This window comes from Triticum urartu, chromosome 7A (genome assembly GCF_056163025.1).
Source record: "Triticum urartu cultivar PI428250 chromosome 7A, HENAU_Tu73, whole genome shotgun sequence".
NCBI lineage: Eukaryota > Viridiplantae > Streptophyta > Magnoliopsida > Poales > Poaceae > Triticum > Triticum urartu.
Window position 1 is genome coordinate 162,243,255 of NC_141879.1, and position 14,486 is coordinate 162,257,740.

General features: G+C 44.4%; 1 protein-coding gene across 1 annotated transcript; it reads left to right on the forward strand.

Moving 5' to 3' along the window:
* Positions 1 to 10,790: 10,790 nt before the first annotated feature.
* Positions 10,791 to 13,656, forward strand: LOC147958770 (protein FAR1-RELATED SEQUENCE 5-like). Its single transcript, XM_087532296.1, has 4 exons — positions 10,791 to 11,647; positions 11,722 to 11,787; positions 11,881 to 12,006; positions 12,091 to 13,656. Exons 1-4 carry the CDS (start codon positions 11,504 to 11,506, stop codon positions 13,654 to 13,656), a joined length of 1,902 nt encoding a protein of 633 aa, XP_087388422.1. The 5' UTR covers positions 10,791 to 11,503.
* The last annotated feature ends 830 nt before the right edge of the window (positions 13,657 to 14,486 follow it).

The following is a 14,486-nucleotide window of genomic DNA, read 5'->3' on the forward strand; positions in this document are numbered from 1 at the left end:
ATGACCATAAGCTCTAAGACTCACAAAGAGAACCAAACAAGAACCAAGAAAGATGATGCAAGGATGCAATGGTTTGAGCTCTCTACGAACAATATGATCAAGCTACTCATCGAGAGCCCCCCTTGATAGTACGATAATCGATCCTATAACCTGGTCTCCCAACTACCATCATGAGACCGGTAAAATAGAAAACCTATCAAGGGCAAAACTTTGCCTTGCACATGGTCCACTTGAGCTAGAAGATGACAATCTTGACTCCCTCAAGTTGGACCACCTTTCTTGATTGTGTTAACTCGATGAAGACTAGTTGATTGCTCCCCCATACTCCACTATGGGTGAGCCACTCTTCCGCACATCTTCACAAGTCCATTATCACCACAAAGGACGGCAAGCTTCAAGCATTTGATCTCTTCGTGATGCTCCACTTGAACTTGCACACCGCAACCTAACCCCACAAAGAACTCTCATGAAGACCATGGGTTAGTACACAAAGCGTAATTGACAATTCTTACCATACCATGGGATCACTTGATCCCTCTCGGTACATCTTCTGCGCTTTGTGAGTTGATCAACTTGATTCACTCTTGACTTAGTCTTGATCATACTTGAACCTTTCCAATTCTCTTCATTTGAATGATGTCTTGAAGGTAGACATGAATGATCACACAATCTTCTTCTTCAAGACATGCTTGCAATAAGCTCAACTCTCACATGACCAATCTTTGGATAATTCCTTGAATAACACCTTGGTCGACACAAACTATTCTTGAAACCAACACATGTACTTCAAGAAAAGCCTATGGACAAAATCTTCAAATATAACTCAAGGCAACTATTAGTCCATAGAGATTGTCATCAATTACCAAAACCAAACATGGGGGCACCGCATGTTCTTTCAGATTAGATCATCAAATCTCATATACCTAAATTTTCTTACTAAAAATAAACTTGTTCTATTAATTTTCATACTAAAAATAAACTAGTTATATTAATTCAACTAGTTCAAATCTCATATATATACCTAATTAATATCTAGCTATATTAATTTAACTAGTTCAACTTGTTCTAATTCATGTAAAATATATTTGACATTAACAATATTATCTACGTAATTTATCTAACATTAATCTAAACAACAGAAAATAGAAAATAAGTAAAAACAATGTGTGTGTGTGTATGTGTGTGTGTGTGTGGTGTGTGTGCGACCGGGGGGCGGCGGCGTACGGGCGGCGGCGGGGGACGACGGGGACGGCCGCGGCGGGCGAGAGGCAGCGGCGACGTACGGGCGCGGCGGGGCCGACGGGACGGGCGGTGACGGCGACGACGGGTGGCGGGGGCAATGGCGGTGACGGCGACGACGGGTGGCGTGGGCGACGGCGGTGATGGCGACGATGGGCGGCGGGGGCGGCGAGGGCGGCGCGCGATGGGGCGACGGGCGCGGCGAAGAAGTTGGATCGAGAAGAACTATTGGTGGTCGATGAAACTGATTTTTTCGTAGGTTCCATATATATAGGAGGGGTCTTTAGTGCCGGTTGGAGCCACCAACCGATACTAAAGGCCAATTTTCGCCAGGCCAAGGGGTGGGAAACGGCCCCTTTAGTACCGGTTCGTGCCACGAACCGGTACTAAAGACCCCCCTTTAGTACCGGTTGGAGCCATCAACCGGTACTAAAGGTTGTGCGCTGCCACCGGCGGTGCACAATGTTTAGTCCCACCTCGCCGAGCGAAGGGCAGCCGCACTGGTTTATAAACCCAGCCGCGGCTGCTCCTTCGAGCTTCTCTATATAACAGGCTTCTGGGCCTAATTAATTAGGGCGCGCTGCCCTGTGAGCCTGCTGGCCCTTCTGGGCCTGCATTTGCACACCCTAGGTCTGGCAGGCCCACTGGGCAGCGCGCCAATAAATTTTTTATATAGTTTTTTCTTTTCTGCATTATTTATTTTCTTCTATTTATTTTTGAGTAGTTTTTTATATAGTTTTTTTCTTTTCTGCATTATTTATTTTCTTCTATTTATTTTTGAGTAATTTTTTTGTATAGTTTTTTTTATTTTCTGCATTATTTCTTTTCTTCTATTTATTTTCTTCCATTTCCAGTCTGTACACGAAGTGCGTACAGTTTTTGCCGTGATCCTCTCTACTCTTTCGCACATGCTATGCGGGTGAAATGATGATACCATGCCAAGTTTCAACATTTTCAGGATTCATTTTGTAGTGATTTTCAATTTCACGGTCATTTAGCTCTCTAAACAATTAGGTAAATGATCGAAAAACAACAAATGATGTTAGAACATGTTGAAAATTGATGACGTCGCTTTGAGTGCTGCATACTGAACACAAAAAAAGTTCGGAGTTCAAAGTTTAAAAAATATTGAAGTGGCCGTGTAACAAATGAGTTCTCGTCCGAAACCATGATACTCCGAAAGAGTTTGTCCAATTTGTACACGAAGTGCGTCCAGTTTCTGCCGTGACCCTCTCTACTCTTTCGCGCATACTATGCGGGTGATATGATGATACCATGCCAAGTTTCAACATTTTCAGAATTCATTTTGTAGTGATTTTCAATTTCACGGTCATTTAGCTCTCTAAACAATTAGGTAAATGACCGAAAAACAACAAATGATGTCAGAACATGTTGGAAATTGATGACGTCGCTTTGAATGCTGCATATTGAATACAAAAGAAGTCCGGAGTTCAAATAAGTTATTAAAAATAAAAAAGAGGTGCAATGCTGGTTAATTTGCTTCAAGCCTTTCGGAATAGTGTAGACTGCACTGCACATAACTCAGTGCAATCTATGCTATTCCGCAAGGCTTGGAGCTAATCAACATGCAGGTGAGCATTGCAACTCTTCGTCATTGTCTGTGCACTCACGGCTTATAAATCGCTCATACTGCCTCTCTCTTGGCGAGGTGGGACTAAAAATCGGTTTACTAAAAAACTCTAGTACCGGTTCATGGCATGAACCGGTACTAAAGGTTGCCCACGAACCGATACTAATGATGCCTGCCTGCCTAGCCGTTGGAACCGGCACTAATGGTCACATTAGTGCCGGCTCAAATTCAAACCGGCACTAATGTGCTTCACATTTGACCCTTTTTCTACTAGCGTATAAACCTTCACTACTCTGCAAACTTTAATTTTTCCTGACGATCCTAATCATTTGGTAAACGGTCTTTTGTTTATCTGCTTTTCTCAGTTTTGTTCTTACAGTTCATGAATATATAATTGCTTTTTTACATGGGATATATATAATTACCTATTCAATAGAAAATATCTATATAGTCTCTTCAGATGTGTGCATACTAGATGACACCCCGCTCGTTGCTGCCGGAGTTGCCTACAATATACTTCAATAAGATTCGGGTGTATGAATATGACTATTTTAGATTAATAATATGAGAACTAAAACTGAAAATACATGTAACTATAAAATACTCCCTCCGTTCCTAAATATAAGTATTTTTAGATATTCCAATGTGGACTACATACGGAGCAAAATGAGTGAATCTACACTCTAAAGTACGTCTATATACATTTGTATGTAGACCCAATTAAATATCTAAAAAGACTTATATTTAGAAACAGAGGGAATATTATTTAATATAAGTATAGGTTAACATAATTGTGTGTATGTAGAGATAAATATGCTAGTAGGAATCAACTACGAGTCTTGACTCTTAAGGGGTACATGATAAATTTGCCAACAAAATCATTAGCCGAGGGGTACCCATTTGCAAAGATAGCACAAACAAGTTGATACATTTGAAACGGTATAATATGTTCTTGGGTTAAGGAACTACACTGAAAGTAAAGGCAGACCGCAGACAGCGGAACATTTGCATCTAACCAAAAGAACACGACACATCACGATGATAAACCAGGTCCAACTAGCTGAGATAGCGCAAACAAGTTGTACAGCTCATTCCATGCTGTTTCTAAGAGGCCTCTTCTAAGATTGAAAACAGTGCGACATTGCACTTGCAGAGACAAAAGACCAGACTTTAGCCTTGCACAATTATATTGCATTCATCATTGGCCGGAAAGTGCCAAAGCCATGTCTCCAAACTAAAGCCTGTACATATACCAGACAAGGTAGAATCAGTTTGAAGGAAATATGTCATAGAGGCAATAATAAAGTTGTTATTTTATATTTTCTTATATCAGTTGCACAAACTTTTTGGCTAGGGGCAAGTCGAACCATGCATTTCCTTCTTTGTTTATCTCTCTTGCTCTGATTAGGCAAAGAAACATATGAGCCAGTTATCATGGCGGATCAGATTTGGGATTCGTCTCATCCCCGAGCGTAGGGAAGTTCCATTATATGGTTTCTTGTCCTGTTAATTTCTAGAACCTATCTTTTATATCTAAATAGCTAGTTCTCACTAAGATATTTCTCTCAACATGCAAGCATGTCATCTCATCATTCAACATGCATAAGAACAGGCTCACCTTAACATGCAACTATGCATATTAAAAATCCACTACAACATGCATGCATGTAAAATTCCGTTTTATTATGCTATTTACATTTAATTCTTATATAATTTCAGAAACTATTGTTTCAAGAATTCATGTTTCATATAATCAAAATCTCATTGAAATATTGCAAACATTCCCACAACAACGTACGAGACATCATCTAGTTAATATGCATATAGCAAACCTGAAGATAAATATTTGGAATTGCAGGCTTTATGACAATGACGTAGTGTTTACAGATTATACTGTCCTTCTTTATGTGGTCCAAAATACTAAAACACACTACCTCAATTCCTGAATATAAGATGTTGGGGCAGTTAATTTAATTAAATATATTGATGAAATCTGATTTTGACTTATCAATAGTGTCGTTGTATGCTCCATTGTATGAATTACCACCTGACCTGGCTTTCTCCGGTTTGTGCTTTTGTCTCTGGCCTACTAGACTTCAATCAATCTGTGAAGCCGTAGGCGGGTTTAATCCAGTGATTGATTAAAGAAATAAGTATACAAATCACCTTCAAATTCACTCTTTGGAATACATAACCCCCTGAACTCAAAACTGGGACAAATAACACTCTGAAATTATCGAAACCGGGTTAATAACCCCCTTGAGTGGTTTTTGTCTAATCTGAAGCGGTTTTCGTCCTACCATGATGCTGATTACGTGTTGACTGGGCAAAAAACGCTGAGTGAGTCCCATTAGTCAGTTGTCTCTCTCTTTTCTTTCCTTTATCACCTCGTCTCCTTCCTTTCTTTCTTCGTCAGAGTCGCCTCCAGAAACGCCTCTCCTCTTTCGTTCGCTAGGGCTTGGCAATTGCAGGCGCCGTCGGCCGTCCATCGTTGCCGCCGTCGTCTGCCGCTTGCCCGTCGCCGAAGGAACAAAGCCATGTGTCCAGATGTGTGCGCCTCCATCTCCGCTGCCGCTCTGCTTCGCCGACGAACGACACCAGAAGCGAAATCAACATCATGTCCTCATCTGCTGGGTGGGTACAGTCGAGGTAGTCGGAGCAGCAGCGGCCGTGACATGTGCCGACGAGTCATCTAGCCATCACCAGGTGAACGTGAGCACGAAATGGGTCAACACTCAACAACGTAGAGAATAAATCAATCAACGAGGTAACCAGGCGGCCGGACGGCGCCTCATGTCCTCGGCACCGCTCTCTCCTACTACCTCGCCAGCGCTCGTACCCCTACAACGCGTGTTCCGCGCGCCGCCGCACGCGCTCCTTCGGCCCCAGGACATGCTCCTCGGCGGTGAGCTCCGCATTTGCCTTCTCCCGCGCCGCGCTTGCCGCGCGCTGCACGGCGGCGAGCTCCGCCTTCGCCGCCTCCAGCTGTTCCCGCAATGCCGCGACCTCCGCGTCCCGCGCCGTCAGCTTCTTCTCCAGCTCCAGCGTGTAGCCCAGGGAGAAAGACGCGTAGTTCGCCGCTGCAAACAAACAGTGCGGTCGATTGGACTCCGGACAAAAACCGCTCCAGATTAAACAAAAACCACTCAACGAGATTATTAACCCGGTTTTAATAATTTCAACGTATTGTTTGTCTCGGTTTTCAGTTCAGGGGTTATGTATCTTAAAGAGTGAATTTGGGGTTGATTTGTATACTTCTTTCTTGATTAAAGCTTGTTGTACGTGATTCGGGAGCTCCTAACTAGCGCTTTTAGCGCCGCCAAACGAAACCGGTGGTCACGCGCTTGCTTGCGTGGGCCGGCCCATCTACGCTGCCGTGCTACACGAGCTGGTTTGTTCGATAAGGGCATCTCCAATAATTGTAAGATATTTGTTGGTAGACTTTGTCACATAGGATTTTTGATGATGTGTCATATAATAAATGAGAAAAAAAAGAAGATTGTATGTACATGAACCAACACCCATTGCACAAGCTCCAATATAGAATGAGAGAGTATTCCATTTATTATCTCACATCCTATTGGGCAAACTAGATACAATTCATTGGAGTTGTTATATGTTAAGGTGTTGGTTGATGACATGACATATTTTATCAACAAGCTAACATACAAATTATTAAAGATGCCCTAAAAGCTTCTCGTTCGAGAAATAATGTGCTCCCGTGGGGATTCGAGCTCCCGCCGTTTAGATTCCGTGCATGTTGCCTAACCACTAGAGCTACTAGGAGCTAGCTAGCACAAAACAGTTACAAAAAAGAACAAAAAAAAGCAAAAAAAACAACAACACAAAACAGTTAAAACGTAGCCGCGCTATTTCTTGCACGCACATTTCATAAAAAAGTGCTTTTTTGGAAAAAAATACGAGCAAAATATTAAAAAAATCACGACTAAGAAAAAAGTTCATATATTCAGAACAATTCACGAATTAGGAAAAAGTTCATCTATTTTTAAATAAGTTCACAAAATTTTAAAAAATTCATGGATTTTGAGAAAAAGTTCATTGATTATCGAAAAAAGTTCAGAAAATTTGGAAAACAGTTCACCGAATTCGAAAAAAAATCATTGAATTTGAAAAAGTTCATTTGATTTGAAAAAAATTTGATCCTTTTTTAAAAAGTTCATCGATTTGAAAAAAGTTCTTCAATTCTGGAAAAAGTTCATAAATACGGAAAAAACAGTTCGTCGATTTAAAAAAAACTGAACACCTTCAAAAGGTCACAGATTTTTATAAAGTTCATGGATTTAGAAAAAGGGGAAAAAGAAAGATAAAAATAAAAGAAAGGAAAAAGAAGAAAGAAATGAAGAATTCATTACATGAGGCGTCGTGAGCTTGTGGTTACTGCGGTGTATCTACTACTGGGTTCGAATCACTGTGAACACACCTGGCGCAAGCTTTTTTGCAGGAAAAAAAAAGCAGACCAGGCCGGCCTAGATCTTACGGGAGGGAGGGGGGTGCGCCGGTTTGCATTTATAACTCTTTAATGGCGCAGCGGGCGCTGTTTAGGATTCGCCTCAAATGGTCGCACTCGACATGCTTATTCCCTATGGGCTGCAGTAAAAGGCCGCACTTTGGAGCCTGTACGATTCAGAGTAAAAAAGGGTAGGACACGGTCCAAGCATACGGCCCAATTGTGGTAAATAACAATCAGCCATAAGACAAAATCATTAATTAATAAGGAGTACTCCTTTAAAATATCACTCCCATCTTCTTATGATGTGATAAGTGGCGCACTGCATGCACATCACTTGTCGCAACCTGAAAGTTTTCCTTTTTTTCGTACATCCATTTATTCAAAACGTTTATATCTCTTAAATTGTGCGTTCAAATCTCGAACCGTTTTAACCATTGGATTTCTCACGTTGAGATTTTCAAAACTAGATACAATATTGATAGGTTTTGACGAACTTTTTTTACGAAAAAACCGAACAAAAAACCAGACAGAAAAACTGAACCAGGAGCACATCATTTTCCTTTTCGGAAGAAGCACAGCCGTGCCTCTCGCAGAAAAAAAACATAAAACTTATTTTTTTTCTTTTCCGAGAGGCACGTCCATGACTTTTACGGAAGCAAAACTGTGCCTCTCACGGAAGGAAGAAAAACAAAAAATGTGTTTTTTTGTGTTCGGAGAGACACGGTTGTGCCTCTCGCAAAATCACAACCGTGCCTCCTCACGGAAGAAAAAAAAACAGAAAACTATTTTTTCGTTGTCGAGAGGCACAGTCGTGCATCTCGCGAAAGCACAACCCTGCCTTTTACGGAAGCAAAACCGTGCCTCTCGAGGAAGTCCCGTTTCTGAGAGGCCAGATATTTTTTGGTCCAAAAATTAAAAAAGACCGATGAAAAACTGAAAAGTAAAAAAGACCCAAAAATCAACCATTTAAAAAGCCGAAAACATGTGTGAAAAAATAAAAAAACCAAAGAAAGCGCCTAGAGCGCGACACGTGCGGCGGCTGAGAGCGCGCAAGTGACGCGCTCTTAGATCACCTCATATGATCGTTGAAAGGCTCCCGAAAGAGCGCTCAGCAAACCACGCCTAATTGCTGATTCTCAAAGAAAAAAAGCACGCCCGATTAGTCAGTTTTTGTTGAGACAGGAAGGCAGCCCCGATTCCCCAGCCCATGCCATTGCCAGCTCTTAGCGCCATCCCGCAAATATTTTACGTCATGTTTGGTTAGGCCAGCCCGTTGACATTTTTTTTGTCCCTGTAAATATTATGACGGATGAATAAGAAGTTTTGCGTGATTGTCTAAAAAAAGAAAACAAAAGAAATAAAAAAAGTAACAGTTTCCGTTGAGACAGAAACGCAGCAGCGATTCCCCAGCCCATGCCATTGCGAGCGCTAGCTTAGCGCCATCCTGCAAATATTTTAGGGCAATCATGCCTGCCGCACATATGCGATCCAAAGCTAGCAAACAAGTCAGGGCTAGCAAGAACATCCGTTCCATCCATCGCATGTGACCGGCCGGCACCGTTTAAAAAAGCCCGGCGACCCTGGACAGCGTGATCATCTGACCCTGCCTTGCCGGAGCCTCACCGGCCGGCCAGCGTCGTGGTTGCATCGTGGGCAAACAAACCCAACGAGCCTGACCAAACAGCCTGTGGAAGCAGTTCATCCGACCTCTGCCGCTTCGTTTGCTTCGCTTTGCATTTCCACGATGATATTCCCTCGTGTGTTGACTTGTGACCTTCCCTCGAGCAAATGGCATTTCGCACGAGCTCCGCCCATTAGCCTCGCCTCCCCTCTCGTTTTCTCCCTCGCTTTTGACCCTATTTCCTCCAGGCCCTACCCCCCACCGGAGGCACGAAATACCACTGCATATAACCCTCGTGTCACTCGACTCGGCGAAAAGAAAGAAAGAAAGAAAGGAGGGAAGCGCCCATCTCGTTGACGCACGGTCACACATGGACGGTCGCCTTTCCATTGCGTGCAACGACCTCGTCTCTCTCTCTCTCTCTCTTGCGCGCACACGTCGTCCCCACCGCAGACTGCCGAGCAGCGACGGCGAGGCGTCGGAGGAGCCATTTGGGGCGCGTGTACCCTATCCCGTCGCCGTCGCCGTCGCTGCTCACCCTTTCCCTCCAAATATTCGTGGAAAAAGGAAACAAGCATGAGCGCGCCTGCCCACTATCTACGAGTAGTAGCTTTGCCAATCTCTCTCTTTCTCCTGCCTCCCACTTGTGAGAGCCACCTTGTGCCAAGTGCCGACGGCCCATTAGAGGAGTTGCCACTACAGTACTACCATAAAAAAAATACGCCTACATGCTTCATCTAATATAAACCCATTTGAGCAGTTTGAACTAGTCCTTATCTTTCCCGACTAACCTGAGACGATGAAGAGAACTATTACTGCACTGCGTACAGATACAGTTATGATGGAGGATTGGAGGTCCAATCATGGCTGTAGCAGCTGACGACGCAGTTTCCTTGCCAGGACTAAAAACTAGGATGTGTGCAATTAACCAGCTGTTGGAATAGTCTCTAATCAACAAACAGATTCTTTTCCAGACAATGACCCCCAACACATATATAGTATGATCATGCATCTTGGCTGGCCACCACGCACTGACGCAAGTTCCTCGAACTGAACCGAGTCATACACGTACGTACGTATAATTGCACGAGAGGAGCATGCGAAATAGAGTACGTACGTACAGAAGCAATAATTCGATCATCATCATCATCATCATCATCAGTGTATACTTTAAAAAAGAAAGCATGCATGCATGGTGCCCTCGAACCAGTTGTGCCCGTTCCATCGCATCGTGGAAGTATATATTAAAACACCAACTGGCCAAGCTAAGCTAGCCAGTCCATGGACCTGCATGCATGGTGATGATTCAGTCAGCTCCATCCGTCCGTCCGGCACCACACATGCACGAACGATCGAGCCGTGTCTGTTGATGTCGGAGCAAGTGGCGCGGACCACCGTCGCCAATCAGAGCGACGGTAAAATGCGACCGTACGTAGAAAGGCGCTGTACCGGGCGAATCATGTCCGCCGACCGGTTGTTTTCCTCCCAAGAAAATGGCGGAAAAGAAAGATACAGGCGGATGAGAGGTCTAGAGCCTAGGCGTGCGCTTACTGGAGCCAAAGCACCGACGTCGCGTCGCCGTCGTGTCCTCTACCCGAAAAACACGCGCCCCCACTCACCACCTGAAGCTGCCTAGTAGGAGTACGCCGGCTACCTACGCTACGTAGTGTACGTGTACGCCGGCCGGCCGGACGTTGAGACGCATCAGGCATGCTGCATGATGGCCCGCCAAGGGTTTACCGCTGCCCATAAGCACAACACGAGCCCTGCTCCGGTGCTCCCCCCTAACCTAATTTTGGAGAGGTATTTTTGTCCCCGCGAATTTGTTTTTTTCCTGGCCCGCCGCAGCCCAGATCCAATCTCTGTCTAGCCCTGTATAACCCAGACCGTATACGTACAGTACCCTGGTCCGAAAAAAAAACATAGATACGACCCCACGTTCACGTAAGACCTGCCGATTCGAATCATTCACGCGAGCAGCTCCATTAATCTCGCGAGCATTGACGCAGCTCCATAAGTAGTAGATCTCCACCGGCGGCTATCTCGTCGCCGGCGATCTCGTCGGACAGCGGGCGCGACAACGTCGTGAATCTCCAACGATCGTGCACAGGTACCGCATCCCGCGTCCCCCCTCTAGTCTCGCTCGCGGCAACATCGAACGAACTGCCGCCGCGCCAGTGGCAGTGGTTAACCTAGCGGAGCGGGTAACCTAGCTACCCGGCGGCGCATGCGATCGTGGATCTTGTTCCGGTAGTGCTGCTCCTCGTGATCTGGGTTCACGTAGCGTCGGTTGCCGTCGGCTGTGCGCACCACCAGTATCGTTATTTGATGTGGCGGCTAACCTAGGTATCCGGCGGCAGAGGTAATCACAGATCTAGCTAGGTTTTGAGATCGTGCAGTTCCTCGCGATTGAAAGTGATCACGACGGGTGCCGTGGTCATCTTCCTTACTAAGTTTGGCAGATCTGAATGGCCTCGGTTGCGGTTGTTTACATAACATCTGTGATCGTGTGCTATGTGTTTTATATTTCATCATTGATAATGTTTGCACATGTGATGATACATATTATTGGTTGTAGGAAATGGCGGAAGAGGAGTTAACTGATATCATGGTAGACATGGAGTTTGGAGAACTGATGAAAGACTGGATAGAAGATTGGTCAGATGATGAAAATTCAGATCGTGAAGATCGGTCAGAGAATGGGAACGAATGGGACGATCTTAATGTAAGTGGCATTGTCATGTTGTAATTTTTTGGTGGCATCCGACAACATTAAATCTTTGTGTTGAAAATTTATAGATCAATGAGCTTGATGATGATCAGGAAAACAACTCGGAGCTCTCGAATGAAGATTACATTAGTCAGGTACGTAAGTGAAAAATTTTGTTGGCATGCAAATCGAATTTCTTCTGGAATATTATATGATAAGTAATTATGTATTTGTGTTGTATTTTTCAGTTCATTTCCGAATGTCATAATGCGTACGACTATTACGGTGAATCCGACGCGGAGACAGGCCTTAACGACGAATCATTAGATGCACCTGGTTCTGGGGAGTCCGAGTCGTCGGTCATCATGAGTGAGGTATGTGTGTAATCAATGTTCTATGGAAGTAAGTAATGTTAAACCATAGAAATTTGTTTTCATGGCTGTGGTTTGATTGTGTAGGTGACACAAGATGATGGTGCAAAGAATGTCCAAGATACTGCCAGTGCAGATGATAAGAGGAATATGTTCATGCAGATAATGGAAATGACCTTTACGTCTCACGATGCTGCGTATGATTTCTACAACAGCTATGCTAGAGATAATGGTTTCGGCATTAGAAAGAATAAGGTCAAGTATAGCAAAACAGAGTCACGTCATATGCGTTATAGGCGGTTTGTTTGTTCAAGACAAGGGAAACGTGACAGCAAGTTGCTAACCGAGGAAGGACACAGCCGTAGGCTCAGAGCCGAGATACGCTGCTTTTGCGAAGCGCACCTGACCGTCAAGCTTGACCAAAAGCGTGGGGTTTGGTATGTTGAAAGTTTTGAGGACAAGCATAGCCATATGTTGGCAGGACCGGACGAGGTACCTTTTCTTTGGTCCCACAGAAAAATCAAAGAGTACCAGAAGCATGAGATAATGTCCATGGGAGCTGCAGGGATTAGAATTCACGACATGATGGATTGCTTCATCAGCAAGCATGTATGGTACGGCGGTGTTGGTTTTACCAGGCATGAAATATACAACCTTTGCGCCAAGGAGAAGAGGAAGCTGCTTTCAAAAGGTGATGCTGCCACAGCCATAGGCATCATGGCCAGTAGGAAACAGAGGGATCCTAGCTTCTTTTTCGAGTACAGGCTAGATAAGGAAGGACATTTAAATAGGATGTTCTGGTGCGACTCCCAGTCTCGTCATGACTATGAGGACTTCGGCGACGTGCTTGTATTTGACAGCACGTACAAGATGAACCGCTATGGTATGCCATTCATACCTTTTGTTGGTCTTAACAATCACCGGAAGACCACTGTTTTTGGTTGTGCCATAGTTTCGGACGAGACTGAGGAGACATACGTGTGGCTTCTGCAGACGTTTTTGAGGTCCATGTGTCAAAAGATGCCTAAGAGTGTAATCACAGACGCCGACGCTGCGATGATCAAGGAAATTCGCGGAGTCTTGCCAGACGTGTGGCACCGTATATGTACGTGGCACATAGAGAAACATATGAAGATTCACCTCAGTCACAAGTCCTTGAAGGAGTTCCGAACTCTTCTGTACTACAGCACGTCCACGGCAACGTTTGAGGAGAGATGGCACGCATTTTCCAAAAAATGGCAGTCGGAAAAAACTGTAACATGGTTGAGGCGGATGTATAAGAAGAGAAGACTGTGGGCCGCGGCATATCTAACAGACGGGTTTTGGCTTGGCATGAAAAGCAACCAGCGGAGTGAAAGCCTGAACTCATGCCTTCACCTCCACCTAGACGGTGAAATGACCCTGGTGGATATGATTTTGCACTATGAGAACGCCGTTGTGCGTATCCGTGAAAACGAGGCGCGAGATGACTGCACGGCCTCACAGAGTTTACCGGTGCCAGTTACTAGCTCGAGGGAACTTGAGATAGCTGATTCTCACGTCTTCACTCTAGCAAACTTCTATATGTTGCAGGATGATCTTAGAAAAATTGACGGCATGGAGATTGTAGAAATTAAGCTGGGAGACGGATCACAGCAGTACATCGTGGCCTGAAAGAATAACCGGAAGCGTCATTTTTGGGTGGAGTATACACCAGTAAATTCCGTAGAAACTATAAGGTGCAGCTGCAGAAGAATGATTCGAAAGGGTCTACCTTGCAAGCACATATTCCATGTACTGGAGCACTTGAACATATCTGAAATACCAAAGTGTTTAGTTCTTATTCGGTTCACGAAAGAAGCAAGGTTGGGACTGCCCGCGAGGAGCACAAACGATCTGTTGGGATTTGGTTGGACTGGGGCCGGTGAAAGAATGAAATATAGCTAGATCAGTGTGTTAGCGTCTGAAGCTATGCATGCGGCATGCAAACACCCTGCTTTGTGGGATCAGTTACAGGAGAGTTTGAAGGCTGTGATAGCTAAGAGTCATGAGTATGATCTGCTACAGGAAAATTTGTTGAAGCAAACAAATGACATCAGTAAGTGTGCAGTTGAATATGTGGACGATGGTGAAGGCAACATGACTGAGGTTAAAGATCCTATGAAAGTGTCAAGCAAAGGTGCAACAAAGGCAGATGAGAGCCGCCCTGTCTCGAAAAATGGTAGACCACTCTCTTTTGATGAGTTGAAAACCCAGTGCGGCGCTTGCAAATTGGTAGGACACACTAGACGTAGCAAGAAGTGCAAACTAAATGAGAAGTAAGTGTTTGTATGCATTGTGGATTATTAAAGTTTGTATCATTCATTAACTTAGCTTGTCTTCTATCAGGTGCGGAAAAGTGGAGAAGGAACAAGAGTAGAACACTTGCTTCAAATATTTACTGTGTTAATCGGCCGGCTCATACTTTGGCTAAGGTAGCTGTAGGCGCTTGTGTTTCTTTGGTT

Bases quoted from the DNA above. Each gene is read 5' to 3' on its own strand.
- LOC147958770 (XM_087532296.1), top strand. From the start codon at position 11,504: ATGGCGGAAGAGGAGTTAACTGATATCATGGTAGACATGGAGTTTGGA. The intron at 11,788-11,880 runs GTACGTAAGTGA...TGTATTTTTCAG, and splicing joins ATGAAGATTACATTAGTCAG to TTCATTTCCGAATGTCATAA. The intron at 12,007-12,090 runs GTATGTGTGTAA...TTGATTGTGTAG, and splicing joins CGTCGGTCATCATGAGTGAG to GTGACACAAGATGATGGTGC.